Source organism: Hermetia illucens, chromosome 2, assembly GCF_905115235.1.
Source record: "Hermetia illucens chromosome 2, iHerIll2.2.curated.20191125, whole genome shotgun sequence".
In the NCBI taxonomy this organism is placed as follows: domain Eukaryota; kingdom Metazoa; phylum Arthropoda; class Insecta; order Diptera; family Stratiomyidae; genus Hermetia; species Hermetia illucens.
In genome coordinates, this window is record NC_051850.1 from 31,974,859 (window position 1) to 31,991,950 (window position 17,092).

The 17,092-nt window shown below is 41.5% G+C and overlaps 1 protein-coding gene across 1 annotated transcript in view; it reads left to right on the forward strand.

Moving 5' to 3' along the window:
- LOC119650462 (long-chain-fatty-acid--CoA ligase 6) overlaps positions 1-17,092 on the forward strand; it is a 149,490-nt gene that overhangs the window by 33,815 nt on the left and 98,583 nt on the right. Inside the window, exon 3 of the mRNA XM_038053325.1 lies at positions 8,563-8,717. Within this exon, the coding sequence (XP_037909253.1) occupies positions 8,563-8,717 (155 nt within the window). The remainder of the gene's footprint in view (positions 1-8,562; positions 8,718-17,092) is intronic.

Below are 17,092 nucleotides of genomic sequence, written 5' to 3' on the forward strand. Positions count from 1 at the left end.
GTGCTCCGAGCTGGTCACCACTGAAAATAAGGTACTCAGATTCAAACTGGAAGTGACCATAGATTTTCAAATTTTGACCCAGTTGGCGAGATCGAAGACCGCATTTGATATACTTGGAGGCTATCAGAATCCGCCTATTATTTGCAGTTTTGGCTATTGTCACTGCACCGGAGCAGGTGAATAGATTTTCGCGGATAGCTTCCTCAAAGTAATAGTTTTCTTTGAGTAGAAGAGCAGCGCCAGTAATGCTGTCACCTCGGATAATATTATACCAGGTGAATAGCTCTTAAACTGTGTCTCCGAAACACAGTAAGCACTTGCCTTCAGAGAATCAATCAACACTCGGGTAGTGGCACTTAAAGAAAAAGGTTGAATCAAATGTGAGGATATTTAAAGCCACAGGTTTTTGGTTGGTGTAGCGAATTGCCGAGGTGACCTCGGTGGTGGCCTTCCAAGCAGTGGGTTCAACCAACTTGCTGAATGCGTTTGATCGTGGGTTGGACCGACACTCTGAGAAGAGTCTTTCGGGTGGTTTGGGCGTGAGACACACTGGAGTTTGTCAAGCTTTGTGAAAATTGTCCCACCGTTTGCTTGACTAGATTGCTCGATGTTTTGGCAACCTCCCTTCTAGTTACCATCTATTTATAGACTGGCAATCCCCTATAATTAGCTGGGACTTCTGTTGGGGATATCACAGATTCCGTGCAGAGGTGACTGTTTGCGCACTTAACACATTTGGGCAAAATGATACAGTAGTAGGCCATGAAATCAAAGTTTTTGCTCTTGGAGGACAGCATCCATTCGATAGGTTTCACTTTTTTAGGGCCACCTTTGGTAAAGGATGTGCTTCACTTTTGCGACCTCATTGACTTCTTAAATGATCTCGAACGTATGGGATTCTTCAGGATGAAGAGATTTATCCTTCAAATTTACAAAGTTTGTGGCCCGAACCTATTTTAATCTACAGGTGATCTATTTTAAGACATTGACCAGACTTGTTGCTCGGTAAAAATCTCCAATGGTATGGAAGTAAGCCGGAGTAGAAGGGGGGGAATGGAGGCGACCAGGTGGAGGGCACTTGTTGTGGCGTTTAATCCCTACTGTCTCATAGAATTGAAAATTTTCTTAAGAAAATGAGGTACATCAATTTGATACTCCATGGTTGGTTGACCCTGTGAAGGACTTACAATTTTAGTATTAGCATTAATAGGCTGTGTGGCACTGTCGATGGCAGTGACCTGCCCAGAACTGAGCGATTCGAGTCAATGCTATCAGCCAATGGAGAACTGCGTTATGAAATTGCTTCAGGCATTAACGCATCCTGGATGAAATGACGTTCCACAGCTGTGTGTAATCGACTTATCAATGAACGTCTCAAATCTAAAATTTAACACAATGTCGTCCGTCCTGTCGCGCTCTATGGTTCTGAGTGTTGGCCGACTATAAAAGACAATGAACGGCGTCTTGCGATAAATGAGACGAAGATGTTGCGTCGGACTAGTGGCGTGACACGTTTTGATCACATCCGAAATGAGGATATCCCCGATTGTTATGAGGTTGCACCGATCCTGGCAAAATTGCGAAAGGGGCGTCTTCGATGATGTGGTCACGCAATTCACGCTAACGAAAATGCACTTACCAAGATTGGTCAGAACTTCGAAGTCGATGGTAAACGACCAAAGGCAGGCCGAAACAACAGTGGCTTGATACGCTGGATTGGGAATTAAAAGCTTCGAGATTGCATCCAGATCAGGCATTTGATAGAGCCAAATGGCCAAACCGATCACGACGAGCCGACCTCGCTTGCGAACGGGAGAAAGGCTGAAGAAAAAGAAGATTATTGTTAATCTTCTTTTACTTTCGACTTGATACGAAGTTACAGGGATCGATCGGACAAAAATCGACCGTATTATATTCAATTATAGATTATATTTCAGTGCTCCCTGCTATCAATTATGAAGGATTTTTTAATTCTTCCAGAGAAAGTATCGGATGTTAAATATAACCAATCATTGATTAAAATGGTACTTCCTGGATAAAAATGCTAAAATTATAGGGTTCGGACTTCTAGATCTCATGACTTATTATTTAGCATCTCTACACATCTCGCCAGCGTGATCATAGACTCAATACAATAATTTCAATATAAATCGTTCAAACAACGCTGGCTATTTCCATTCGCAGCTGATTTAATTGCGTAAATAACTAATAAACACAAAATTGAAATTAGTTATTCAATAAATTGCTACTTGACTTCATTGTTACAAGAAGCAATTAGGGAATGTGTCCGAAGGAAAGAATCTTAATTGACTGCAATTGGCACAAATGGGAACAGACTTTCCTTACTTTGCAAAGAAATAAGAGTACATCACGCAACATACTCGCGACTTGTGTTCTTTCGGCATCTCTCATCTTTTATTGTACAATCAGTTTGCAATAATTGTTATTTATGTTGGCAAAATCATGTAAAGTTCAAAGCATTGAAAGTAGATCTCACTTAAAAGATACGATGCATCTAAGAATATACAGACACCTACGATAGTAATGCAAGAATTATGGGGTATAAGCCGCTTTCTTTCGACTCGTTTTCCAACACGATTAACTCTTAACCATATTATGATCATCTTACTAAAATGTAAGACGTATTATTGACGTATATATTACACTTTTCCATACAATAAGATAATGTGAATATAAAAGATACTTTTATAAATGGATTATCTTTAGAACCACATAAATGTGAAAAACGATATCGAATAAAATATTGCGGTTTGAACCTCACAAATGTAAAGTCATCGAACTCTTAGTTCTCTATGGGAGCATCAATTCTTCCACAATTAAATTAAAATTCAATCAACAACAATATTTATCTGTCTATTTATAAAGAGGAATTATTTCAAGTGTTATTTATTTGATTTAAATGTATTCACTTCCCAAAGAATATGAAAGATTTTCGCTTTGAAATTTCGCAAATTCAATTCAAGAAAAGCTTTCAAAGAAAACTGAATGGAAATTCTCGTACATAGTTTGAAACTTTCACTAATTTCTCATCATTCAACACTTTCTCTGCTTTTGACTTTGTGAAATTATTCAAACGAGAATAAATTCTTAAATATCAAATCGTTTGCATACCATTAGGGAATCTTAAGAAATCATGAAAATCTAAAATATGTGAATTTGTAGATAAATACAAAGTCAAGTTCAGCTGGGAAAGCTGTTTTCCCGAGGCAAATGAAACTTACTTGATGGTGGTCTGAAGAAACAGTAGTATACAAAATGACATACCTAGAAAAAAGAGAAAAACCCATGAAAATCGAAAATCAAATATCTATGGTGAGATGAACAGTTCTTGTATGTTGGACAAAGATATATAGATATTAATCAAATTTACATTTTAGATAAAATACAGGACCATTAAACAGATGAAGATGATTTCTAATTAGCATAACGCCCTCATTTTTTGGACATAACTTTTAACAATTTTCTAAAATACCTGGAAATAGAGATTTGTGTTACATATTACCTTCTCCATGATGATGATGATTTAGGTAGGAAGCAGTCAAATGGTATCGTTGGGTCTCTAGATCACACAAAATTTTCTGACGTTCCGGCTTCCTTTCCGAATTCACGAATTATACAATTATATGCTATCGGAAACAGAAATGATCATTGGCCTTTTTCGTTTGCACATTTGGCATCACAATGCTATGCGCTTTAGGATGCTTCCATGCAATTGAGTGTATTTCTGCTTAGGGATTCGATATACGCAATGGAGAAATATTTAAGTGTGCAATTTGTGAAGTTACAAATGTTCAGAGGGTCACAACGGAATGCGGGCGAAATAAAGGGTTAGCGGATTTGCTTTTTGACTCAGGCTACTTTGTAATCGTCTGATCCCTGAGGGAGAGGTCAATTACGGTCAATTGAAGTCAGCATTTAATCGAGTGTGAGATAAATTTAGTGAAAACGTGAAGTTTATGGGATTACATAATCAATCGGTCTTCAATAAGCTGAAAGCAAGATAAATTAATCACCGATGTCATGTTTTTAGAGGGAGGGTATGTAATAGAAAACAATGTTACTTGTGTTTAAATAGTGTATTAAATATCAAATCAGCTGCATCACCAGAAATGCAACGGCACTAAACGAAAGGAAATTTGAATTTCCCCAGCTTTCACATCATCCTTCGAAAGTTGGTGCATATGCAATCCAGGGGATAACGTTTTATTTTTGTTCTGCTTTCCTTTTTGCCTCTTGCTTATTGCGGGGGTGATCGATTCACTTATGCGGAACAGCATCAAAAATGAGCTTCATAAACATTTTGTCCTTCCTTAATTTTAGCGAATATTCTGAATACGTTTTCATATTCTGTTGGGTAAAACGTTAACCGCGCAATTTCTGGTTTAGCGTACGATAATTGACAGCATGCACAGGTATTTGTGGAAATAATTTCATGGCGAAGACTATTAAGTGCCCTAGAATGAGCGTTTGCAGAGTGGGAAAGGTATCAACTAAGTTTTTAGCAAGAGGCCGGAGATGGTTGTTAGAACTATCGACAGTCACCGCCCACAAAGCATTCTCCACGTCAGCGTTGTTACCGCAGCTGATGCCCCAGATTATGAACGTCATTCGACTATTAGACACAAGACAAAAATGTAGTCGCCGGGTATGAATAGAGACAAAATACACAACGGCAGAACTAAGTCAATCAGCAGAGATATTCCAATTCCTCTTCTTCTGACTCCTCAAGGTCGGCACACTTAGAAATCCTTTTAGACTCCCCGCTAGAATCTCTAGATATTTTAGTGAATTACTCATGAGATTATTGGTACGTCATTTTCTTTGTTTTTCAATCAGTACGAATATAGTACCGAATTTATAGGGTCTCTATAAAAATTCCTTTTTGTGTATATAGCCATGTATACAATATAAATATTGTTCTCCCTCAGGGCTCGTCAACAATCCTTAACGGGTCGCTTACGATACGGGGAGTGGCGTCCCCAAGGTGCCCGAGCAAGTATAACAGGTCTGACCCCCTAGCAGGCATAATACCTGTGTCCTATGTAGTAGCCTCGAGAAAATTTCTCGGTGAAAAACGAACTGCTAATGACCGATACACGCTGGGACACACTGGGAGTCTCCCGAACCGTCGGCAACTCCTTGTCGACGTGATGTGAGCCTACCTCTGTCAAGGTGGTAGTTGTGAAGTGTATCAGGAGCCAGCCCCTTCGGAATCCTGGACGGGTAGTGTGCATTGAACCGGTATTAGTAGACCGCGTTGCCCCGAGCGAGCACTGATCCGCCCGTGGGTTGCGGGATCAGTTAATCGTAGGTTAGGTCTCAGGGAACCGGGGTAGGGATTTTGTCCCCGTTCCTGACTATTTCAGTCCGCTCCCTCCCACGATGCGCTGGTAAATAACTTAAATCGCGAACAAAAACAAATCAAACGAGGAAATAGTGGAAGTAGAGAGTGAGCTAGCTGCGTTTATTCGCCTCAGCGTTCAACGAAGGACGCAACAAGGGCTGAAATACTCGACGAGACATCGGAACGAGCATACCGAAAGAAGGACTTGCAAAGTGGTGCGGCACCTGAAACGGAGACAGGAGCTCAAACCATACCATGCAGTGCTATAATTGCGGAAAGAGGCACAGTGCAAACTGCCGAAACTAACCAAATGGTTTCGAATATAAGCGTAGTGGGAGGGCTGTCGACTACTCTGGCGCAAGCTGAAAAGGAAAAGCTTATTAAGAAATGCGCGGCAGTTGTGAAGCGCATGCGATCTGCAACGTACCTCCAGAAAAACATCAGCAAAGGGATGAAAAACGGGTTAATGGAACTGGAGGAGCTCCTGGATAGAATTTCATATTAAAGACGGAGATGGAGAGTAAGACAAAATCCGCAGGAAGCAGAAACAACCATGCTTCCCGACGAGAACACTACGTGTACCAAACGGATTGCAGACAACCCGTTGCAGAGTGAACTGGGAAAAAAAAGAAAGGAGGAAGGGACATTTGAAGGAGACTTCACTCAGGTACTCTCCAGCGTTCAAAAGAGGAAGACGAAGAGGAATAAGAGACAACAACATGCCGCGCCATCAGAAAAACCTCTGCCTAAAATTAAGGCCGACACGAAGGGCGAACCACGAAAAGAAAAGGCGGAGAGACAAAGGAGGACTAGACCACCAGCTCTGCTTATTAAACCGAGAGGAGGCAAGACTTTTGCGCAAGTCCTACGTGAAATTCGTTATGAGATTACACCCGAAGATAACGGGGCAGAACTGTCTTCCATTTGTAAAGTAGGTAGTGGAGTCGAACTAGGCCCGAAGACAATAAATAAAGAAAAACAGTCAAGGGGCTTCTGGGAGAAAAAACTTTGGTATCTGTTTAAAAGCTGTAGAAGTTGGAATAGGAATAGATTGGGTTGTGAGAAATGCTTTCTTCGCGGTTTCGGCGTAAGAGACGCCTAGACTGGTTAAGTTTTATGATAGCTATGCCACAGTTTGCTTGTCTTGAGAAAGTTCTTTGGTTTTTGCAAATTTTAGCAGCTTCCTTTCTAGCTACCATTCCTTTATAGGCTGAACATCCGCCATAATTAGCTGGATGTCCAGCTTGCCATGAATTGCAGCATTGTGGTACCTCTGTCGTGGGCCTTGGGCATTCCCGATGCGAATTGTTCTTGGTGAACTTTACACATCTGTGTACTATTGAGCAATATATCCGAAAATTTGACAGTTGTAACATTGCACTTCTTCATATGTAACTCCTGAGCTTATCGAGGGTTACTTTTTGGTGAAGAATGTTTTTTACTTTCGCAACTTCACTAATTTCTTGTGAGGGTTCGAAAGTAGCCACGGAAAGTCTGAATCAAGATTTGATTGAAAGCGTGGGGTTCTCCCCGTGAAGAGCCTTGTCTATTGTGCAACCGATCAGTGATAGGACACCGTTGATCTTGCTGTGGTCAGTTGCGATGCAGGCACTTGGAGACTGGGATTCAGACTCTGTTTGTTTTTCTGTCTAAGTTCTTCAATTTCCTGCTCGATGGAGTTCTCGCGGTTCTCGGATGGTATAGTCAATTCTTCCACTATGCCATCCTCTGGAACGTTTTCGGAGTGCGCAATTTTTCCGTCGCTAGGGCCGCCGGTTGTTTTGGAGCGCTTGGTTACCGCTCCAAAATCACTCATTCCTTAAAATAACAGAAATCACATATATACCACCGGACACTAATCCTTTCCGTATCCTTGGAAAGCGTGGTGAAAAAGACCAAGCATGTTTTTAATGTTGCTAACAGAACGGATACACTGTCCTGACCATCAATAGTCTAATCAGCAAACCGAAGAGGACCTTTGACGGTAAACGCTCACCAAGTTTACTCCGGAGTAACAGCCCAAAAACCAAAACTAAGGAAACATAGTTTGGACTTTGTTTTCAAAAGTAGCTACAGAAAATTCAAAGTTCTTCTGGGACTAACCAAGAACCCAGCCGACCATATGGGCAAGTCCAGGATAAACGATATATTTTGCGCAAACTCCAATAAGACAGGAAGAAATGGAAAAACGTATGTTGGGGGCACCTGAAAAATGCAGAGTTGACGGTAAAAAGGGAACAACCGACTCTAGGCAGCATCTAGTAATAAAGTAGAAAAAAGGGGCAGGGTCGTCAACTCATGTCATTTTTAACGCGGGAGTTATACAGTGTTTTATCAACTGTACACGGACTACAGACCCAGAATGAAGAAAAAGTATTACAAATCGAATTACGAAAAATGCTGGCTCAATCAGATTTATCCACTCGCCCAGATATCACAGCCTAACACAGATAACCAATCAACAGAAGAAGTATGTTAACTCCAATCAACAATTTACTGCCACAAATTAGCATCTCAGCCCAGTGGCGGTAGGCAGAAAAAAGGGTATTAAATTATGTAGATTAAGACTTGACACAATATTTCAACTCTTAATCTAAAGCTAAACATATAAATTATATCTAATCTTTACATGAAGCTATAATAAAAAAAATAGTTACCAATGGAATGCTAAAAGCGATAATTTTGTTTATTTATGAAGCCTTTCGGCCAAAAATCGGGCTCGTTACTTGGATTAATCCTACGTAAGCAGGGATAATCGTGGTAATTTATGAATGCAGGAAACTCGAAAGTCATCCTGGATCAGCTTTTACAACCATAAGTAGTGTTTTGACCATGCCGCCTACATATCGCATCGTTCGATATTGGTACACTTGATAAAGAGGGCCGTTTTACCGGTGATGGTAGGATATAATCTTCAATTCGAAGATCAATTTTGATGGCCAAATCCATGTATTTTGATCTTTTTTAACGCAGAATTTATATCCTTTTTAATCTTAACCCATCATTGAGTGTCTCTGTAGGTGTTACAGAAAAATGTGACCACACACTCCAAAGGACGCCCCTCTCAAGCCATCAGATATTTGTATCTTAACTTATAAAACAAATAATATTCTCTTTTTCATACTTCGCAACCAGTGAATTAAAAATATATATATATTCATAAGACCTTCTAAAGACTCCCCTCAAATATTTTACAGGGGATGATGTGGACAACTACCTTCAATATTTTGGTGGAACAACTGGTGCCTTAGCATTAGCTGGAATTACAGCGGCATCAGTATACTACTATGTATCTCGGCCAGTTCCAGAGAAACCATTAGTGCCTCTTCATAACCAAGGACCGATATTAGAAGTAAGTCTTAACATAGATTCTTTTCTTTTAGATAAAGATAACTTAGAAGGGATCAAAATTATTTTTTTCCCTCTGAAATGAAGAAAAATTAGTTGGGGCAAAACAATCTCAACTGCATCTTAAAGAAAATATTTTTTTGAGAATAAATTCTCCCCGGGAGAGGCCTTCGTCTTGCTTATATAAAAATAATTGCCTCATCAAATCTCTATTGCATCCATAAATATATGAATATGTTCAAGATTAAAATAACTTTCAATGCCAATTCAAGAATCAATAACATTTCCATTAGATTAAGATTTCGAGGGAATCATTTATCAAAGCAAATTGTTTGCGTTCATATTTCCCACACAAGCGATAATCTGAAAAATGATAAAAGGCTAATTTTACGGATGGCAAATTTCATGAGTGCAAAGGAAAATGTTTTAAACGTCCTCCCATACGTTTTTCATTCCATAATCGTGATTTACGGTCAACTAATATTTAGGTCAGCAATGGAAATTGCATTATAAATTTTTACGTGAAATCGACGGAATCAGGAGATCATGGGAAAGGGGTGAGAGTAATTGTTATTTTTCTCGGAAAGGATAATCAGCGAAAATGTAGGAATTTATGTGGTAATGGTGCTGTAAAAGTGTTATTGCTGTGGAATTGCTGTGTTGAAATTAACGTCATTTTCAAGAAACATAATGCAATGCTCCGAAAATTTATTTTTAGCAGAAAATCAGAAGCGCAGAGGTCCTGCTTAGTTTTCGTAATAGATATGGTGGTGATTTTGATTTTGAAGCAGTACCTAAAACGAAATCGATATGGATTGTGTGGAAAGGCTTGATGGACCGAGGGAAAGCACCTACCTCATCCCTCACATGTTTCGTAATCTTGCACTTCTGGCATTCGATACGCTACCTAGCCTAAGAATTAATGTCATTGTTCATGGACGGCCAGAAATACTTTGCGGTGACTAACCGGTTCGTGGTCTGGATATCTGAGTGCGCCTCGATTCCTTGTATGAGGTCCCTCAGTATACTCGTATATTCGACGTTGGCACGAAGATAGGAAATTCCCTAAATGTGCATTTGCAGTTGGTCCAGAGGCTCAGAAGAATGGTGCCGTCCTTCTGCGCGTCTGCGGTTGCTGGAAAATCAATGGTGGCAGGGATCTTGACCTCTGCTGATAAACCTTAGGTGCCAAAATTGGCAAGGGACGCCTTGACGGGCTTCTGTTGCTAAGCAAAAGGGAGTGGCTTATGATCTGTGAACACTGTGAATGATCAACCTTCAAGGGTATGCCGGCAGTATTTAATTAGAAGGTACGCGGCTAATAACTTCTCATCGTATGTGGTGTAGTTGGGTTCAGTTGCTTGGAAAAGAAGCTCAACGGTTGTCAGATTTGGTATACCTTTCATTGTGCATCGACGAATCCGGCAAGAGAGCATCTTACTGAGGGAATGCCAGAAGTGTAGCTTCCATCAGCTATTTTCGATAGTGTAAAACGCCTGAACAGCCTTTGGGAACCACGCAATTAGGCTAGAGGTCTTCAGCCCAGACTGAGCGTTAAGGATCAACTAATGTTGGGCGATCTAGGACAAGAAACGATGTTAGAAGTTCAACATACCCAAGAACGTTCTCATATCCTTAACGGTTTTCGGAAGCGCTAACCCCGAAATCGCTAGCACTTTGGCTCAGTCCAATTGGATGCCTTCTAGTGTTATCAGGTGGCCGAGGAATTCCATCTGCGGTTGTAAAAATGTGCATTTTTCAACATTAAGTACTAGACCAACCTCAAGGAGACGTTGAAAAATGAACTTAAGGTGTTCTAATTGCTCGGATTCAGAGGAAGACGCGACCAAGCCATCATCCTAATATGCCAGACAAAAGTGGAGGTTTTGGACCACAAGGAGGATTAATACGTGAAAGGTTTACGTCGCATTGCACAGGCCAAAAGTCATCCTAATGAACTCAAAGAGTGCGAAAGGTGTGCATATTGCCGTGTTTTCGGAAGCTACAGGTCTGATGATATGCTTTGATTAAGTCCAAGATAGAGAAAAGACGGCAGTTTGCGATATAATACGCAAAATCGTGGATGAGTGGAAAGGGGTATCGGTCTGGAATCTTCTAAGCATTTAGACGTCTGTAGTCACCAAAAGGTCTCCATTCGCTATTACGCTCAGGGACCAGGTGTAGTGGCGGAAACCAACAGTTAGCTGAAGGTCTGCAAATACCCTGCCTGATAGGGGAACAAGTCGTGTTGATGTGATGCTGAACAACTTGCGCCAAGCAAGGCTCATAGAGACTACGTTCGTCCATTTTGCTGTATTTTTCAAGAACTGTGCGAATACGTTGGTCGGCAACGCCTTCAAAAATGATAGAAAGAGTGTTGGACGAGCACGCTGAGATTCTTCCTGATGACCTAAGAGAAGTTGTGAAGTTGATGAGGGACCTGTCATGTAAATACACTAGCAAACTATAGTGACCAAAGAAATCTGCGTCTAAGATGAGAAAGCTGATATCCACAGTAATGAGGAGTCAAAAAAAAACACTGGTGGAAGTCCTAGGCTCATGTCTACCTGTCTGTACGTACGGATCGACTAGGAATTTGCTGCCGCGAGTTTTATGACTACGGTGTTAAATTATGATTTCGGGATGTAGGAAGAATCAAGACTTCAGCACCTGTATCAAAAAAGTAGTGGCGAAGGCTGGGGGGAAGGGGTAGTAAATTGTCAGGCAACGTGGTGTTGCATTTCGGGTCGTTATCGTTACAACTCATGGCAAGTCTAGTTTTTCGGTAAGAAAGCGCAGAGGCCCTTTTGGACGATCCTATCAACCACGGGTGGCGCGTGAACCCCGTGGATTTTGACGGCGGTGTGCTCTTCGGAAATCTCTGCAAAACAAAAAAGACTAACAGCTCGGTGTCGACTTTGTCATTTCGTACAGCATATCCTGGATGATTTCCGTCGCTGTCGGAGTATGACGTGGAGTTTTCAATTGCTTTTTTCTTCTAGGAATGCAGGCTGGCCTACGAAAATGGCAGTGAAGTCAATGATGTTTGCTGTTACCGTTTCTCTCGTTAGCACCACAACGAATGGCGGCTGCCACACACGCAAAGGCGAAAAGTCTAACGTACGGTAAGACTAAGGAAGACGAACACAATCGACAAAAAAATTCACACTCATTACAATTTCGAATGATGTCATCTTCAGCAGGTGAAATTTGCACGAAAATGATGCCTGCGATATAGGCACTACCACAATGAAACTTCCACTAAGAGTCCAACCGCAAATAGCCGAGCCGGAATCATATTCCCCAGGAATACTCCCTGAGCATACGCCCTCAAAAGGCCGTCCCGGTTCCCATGGTACCAGATAACCTCTGGTAATGGTTCGTGGCAAGGGAAGGTATGCATTGTAGACTCGAGTTTGATCACCCTCCTCGAGTATGCGGGGGTGGTACTCCCCAACGGCTTGACTGAATCAGCCCGGTACGAAGAATCGCAACGAAACCTTACCAACAGTCAACTACCGCCCGTAACTGGCTGCGTAAAAAATAACACATAGTCCGTCAAAAGGCAAGACCAACACAAACCACACGGAACTGGTGGTTGCCTACCATAGCCTCTATAGCCATTTCCCCATTATACTGAAGATGAAGCAGCATCGAACAATTCCCACCGAACTGGATTTCAAATGCTTCTTAGATTTTACGTGGTGTGAGTGCCATTCCTTTATAGAGCACTCCAGATTTTTTTCGAAGGGATAGGGGTAAAAGAATTATTTCAACCAGTTACACGACTATGCCAATATAAACCCTCAAGTTGGAGTCAACAGAGTGGGAACGAGAAAGCTACGAAGATTACCTCAAGGACCACCACGGGTTGCCATTCTGTTTCTTCACCACGAAAAGACAAAGAGTGGTCCAGCTCAACGAGTGTATAATACCTCCAGTAATTGCGGAGGAGTTTTGGGAAATATGTGATAGGATTGGCAACATCAAGGCCCCAAGTTTGGATGGTATCCCTAACAGAGCTTCGAAACTGGCAGTGAAGACTAGGGTTGACCTTTTCGCTAACAACTTCGACCAACCAAAAGCTGGTGTTGTTTCCTAGACCCAACAGGCCAAGTAGAGATCCAGCATAATATCGCCCAATCATCCTGATACAATGGGAAAGATGATGGAGAGAGACATATACAACGCCAATACAGTTTTTGGTGCGCCCACTCTACGGCATGCAATAAGCATGTTCCTGAATCTAGCAAAAGGCGCGGTGATTTTTGGTATTTGCTGTGTCGTGTTGGCATTGGATGTCGAAAACGCATTCAAACACCACCAACTGGAGTCAGATTAACGGGGTGTTGGCTGACGAATTTATATTCAGCGACTCGGGTTGAAAATTACTTCTCCGAGAGGCCTTTCTGGTAATGAGAGAACCAAAGAATACATCATCCCAGCGGGGGTACTACAATACTGGTTCCTTTGCTGGGAAAGGTGTGTATATAATAGGGTGATTGCTGTTCCCATCCGAGAAGAGGTTACCAGTGTTGGTTTTGCGGATGACCTTGTTGTAGCTATTACAGCAAAGTACCCAGAGGATGTGGAGGGCTACGCAACGGGAACAGTGAAAACGGTAAATCCCTGGCTAGAAAGGGCTGGGCTAACCTTGACAAATCAGAAAACTGAAGCTGGCTTAATAACGAACCGTAGAAAGAAAAACACTGTGAAAGTCGGTGGATAAATGGTCGTCTCAAATCCAAATTGGCAAATTGAGCTTTAGGTAACACCTAAGAATGTATGTCAAAAGGCAACCAAGGCCACCAAGGCATTTGCAAGAATATTACTGAATATTGGCAAGCCGAAACACTGTCGGAGATTGCTTTGCGATCCATTCTTTACGCGTCACATGTATGGACAGAGACGCTTGCAAACTTTTAGATGAAAGCAGAAGAATCTGGTTTGTCGGCTGATGGCTCTAAGGGTTTACAGCGCTTTTAGCGTAAATGAGAGTACTGGCGGTGGCGGGTATGATCCCAGTTGACATTCTGCTGAAAATAAATGAAACGTATACAAGGGCACACAGAACGCAGGAATGTGGCAAGGTCAGAGTCGAAAGTTCTCTGGTAATCTAGATGGGACGAGTCTGCGAAAGGTCGTTGGACGAACAAACTCATCCCCAAGATTAGGATATTACTTGAGCGGAAACATGGGGGGACCAACTACCACATTACCCAGTTTCTCATGGAACACGGTAGCTGCTACAGGCAGTATATATCATACATCGTTTTGGATTGGACGATTCGTCGAATTGTCCTAGATGCGGTGGCAGACCAAAATGTACCGAGCATTTGATGTTTCACTGGCTAAGGCTCACAATGGAAAGGAGGAATATGAACAAATGCTGAACAGGAGCAGTGACCCCAGAGTATATAGTTGCGGAGATTATGAAGTCGAAGGAAAACCAGCTTACAGTTTCCTCCGCAATCGTAAAAATACAGCAGGAGTTGATGGACGAAAAAAGAAGGAAGAGAGCAGAATGGAGCACAATCTCGAGTACCTAAAGGCAAACCCACCCTGTGAGGTAATACCTAAATGGCGGTCCACGGTGCTGGGAATGGAGAGACTGGTGGTGATTTTAAGGGGTAGGAATTCCACATGCGCCCACTCTAACTTCGACTTTCGTCAGGGAGTTGGAGCGGACGTGTCCTTCTACAGTTTTTTTTCGAAACGGATGAAGACCAGGTGGAGGGGAGGGCTAAAATCGGATCCGGAAAGTGCTAATGTGGTCGGCATATGAGCATCCAGAGCCTAAACCCAGCCTGCTCCTGTCGATTAAACTTTCGAGGTGATCACTGATGCTTTTTCCAAAAATTTGCTACCAGTTCAATCGTCAGGATAGAAGGAATGAATGGCTTGATTACATTGGGTGTTTAGACCATCCTAGTTAGCCGAAGTAGACGTAGAGGGAAGAACTATCCCAAAAACCTAAAAATAAGTGTAACAATTGGCAGGAAATGTAGAGGGGTGGAGTTTTTTGAACACTCAAGGTTTTGACCTGTCACGTGCGTTTGGGAAGACCAATACAATACTAAGGCGAACCTGGAGAGTTTGTGCTTGGTTGCACATAATTTATTCAAGAACAGTTTGCATTGATAGCATGAATTGGGACATTCTCTGCGGAAATCTAAAGAGAGGTCGCTCTAGTTTTTGGGGAGCGTCGTTTGCAGGTGTATAGAACCGCTGTGGAATAGTTGAAATACTTTTTTTCGCTAAATCGTGCGGGAATAATGTGTAGAACAATTCATCGAAATTATGAACTTGACAAAAAAAATCTTGGAGAAGTTTTGAATAGTCCCCACTTATAATTCCATGAACATTTTAAAGTGGTCATTATTGTATCATGCAAGTTATTTTTCAACCCTTTTATTCTGTTTATCTCCAACCAAGTGTGAAAACAATCTTCCACTCAAAAAAATATAAGCAGAAAATCACTAAACTTTTGTGCACCAGACAGTCAATGTTACATTCTCGATCGAATAAGAAGAAACATGGGAAGGCAAATAAAATGTTACGCCATTTTCTTGATCTCGATCTCAGCCATCTTGGCTAAAAGGGTATGACTTTAGATACTTCTAAATTTTATTTTGTATCATTTTCTACTAGTAACGTTTACCTTTTAAAAAAAATCAGATTTGTTGGATAAACAATAGCTTTCGTCACGGACAAAGAAACGAATATGTCAGTGTAAATGTAACAGCTGCAAACGGCACCCACTTAGCTCTCCAGGTGGATCTACTTAAATCTTACACTAACCCTACATGGAATATTGAATTATTCAGATGGAGTTTGACAAGTGGTTTCAATATCCTTCTCAATTCATCAATCCGAGTTTGTGAAATAAAAAGATTTTCAGCTCGGAATCCATTCATCAATGGGTTCATGAAGGTTATCCTGGAATTAACCAATTTTACCCTGACATGCCCGCTGAAAGCCAATAGATATTATGTTCACCTGAATGACGATAGTATCCAAAAGATTTTCCCACCATTGGAAACACTCTCCCAGCCGAGTACACGTTTCCATCTGCAGAACCGATTTTACGAACAAAACCCTAGAGGAAATTACACATTTTTGGCGGAGCTTGTTATGAACTTGGTTGCGCGGTCTGACTGTTGAAAACAATCTGGGCATCTAGCATGGACAATCTGCGCAGTATGCATTGCAGCAAATAGGTACGAAGACATTTATTATGTAATTCACACGTTTTCAATTTTTGTGAAAGAATAAAATAAAATTTAAACCTGAAACCTGAGCTTAGGTTGATTTTCAGAGAGTCTTACAGGCTTCTCGTCTCTGGAAAAACCATAGACAATAGAATATGACATGCTCCGGATCCTCAGGTGTGCAAACATTCACATGCCCTGGCAGGAATTGGATCAGGTATAAAGCCCGCCATGCATGTACAGTTTTGCCTGTCAGCTACGTCTGAATAGTCCTCATTTGATCGTTGGCCGTAATGTGGATGTATCAACTGTCTGTCAGTTTTGACTGTTTTTCAAAAATGATTCGGCCAACCGGCCAGATACGTTTGTTTAGGCTGTGAGCGAGGATCTCACTTTGGTTTAGGCTGTGAGCGAGAACTTTATGGGCATATTTGTCGCTAATGAACATTTTTGATAAATGCTCATACACAAAAATATTTCAAATTCTCTTCTTAAGTCCTCCCAAGTCCAGAGTTGAGCTTGGCGGTACGTAGATGGTGCTTTCAATTCAACTGGTAGACGGGTGCATTTTGGGATCATCCGACATAATCGACAGGCCGTACTGTACGTGGATCGTGGCCCAGACCCCGCTGTTATTGTTGTGATAAGGCTTAGTGACTATTACCACTTTGGCTACCGCCGCAAAGATTATCTTGTGGGAGTAGGTCCTGCGCTGGTTCGCAATGATTTAGATTAATTTGTATTAATCTTATTTCTTCGTTGCATCGAAGGTTCTCCCAAATTCTGGCCACCTGCTATTGACTACGACGTGCCGAAAGTTGATGATTTTTTTTCCCTTTGCAAGCCTACTTTCAGTGTCAGCCTTGCACTCCTTTAATATATGACCTCCTCCACATTTGCAGCACCTTTTTTACGTGTCATAGTCATCGATGCATAACACCGCTATGTGGCTCTATTCATTGCATCTAAAACAGCGTTTAAGGGCACATGCTCTCTGAGTAGCTTATTTTCACTTTACCATCTGTGAGCAGTTTCAATGCTGCTTCAGTCGGTAAGCTGATAGTTTGTGTCTGATTCGGCGGACGCTTTTTCCAATGACAATCAGTTAAAGATCGGGTTCGATCTTCCTTAGAATATTTGTATATGTCATATCTTGTATCTCACAAAA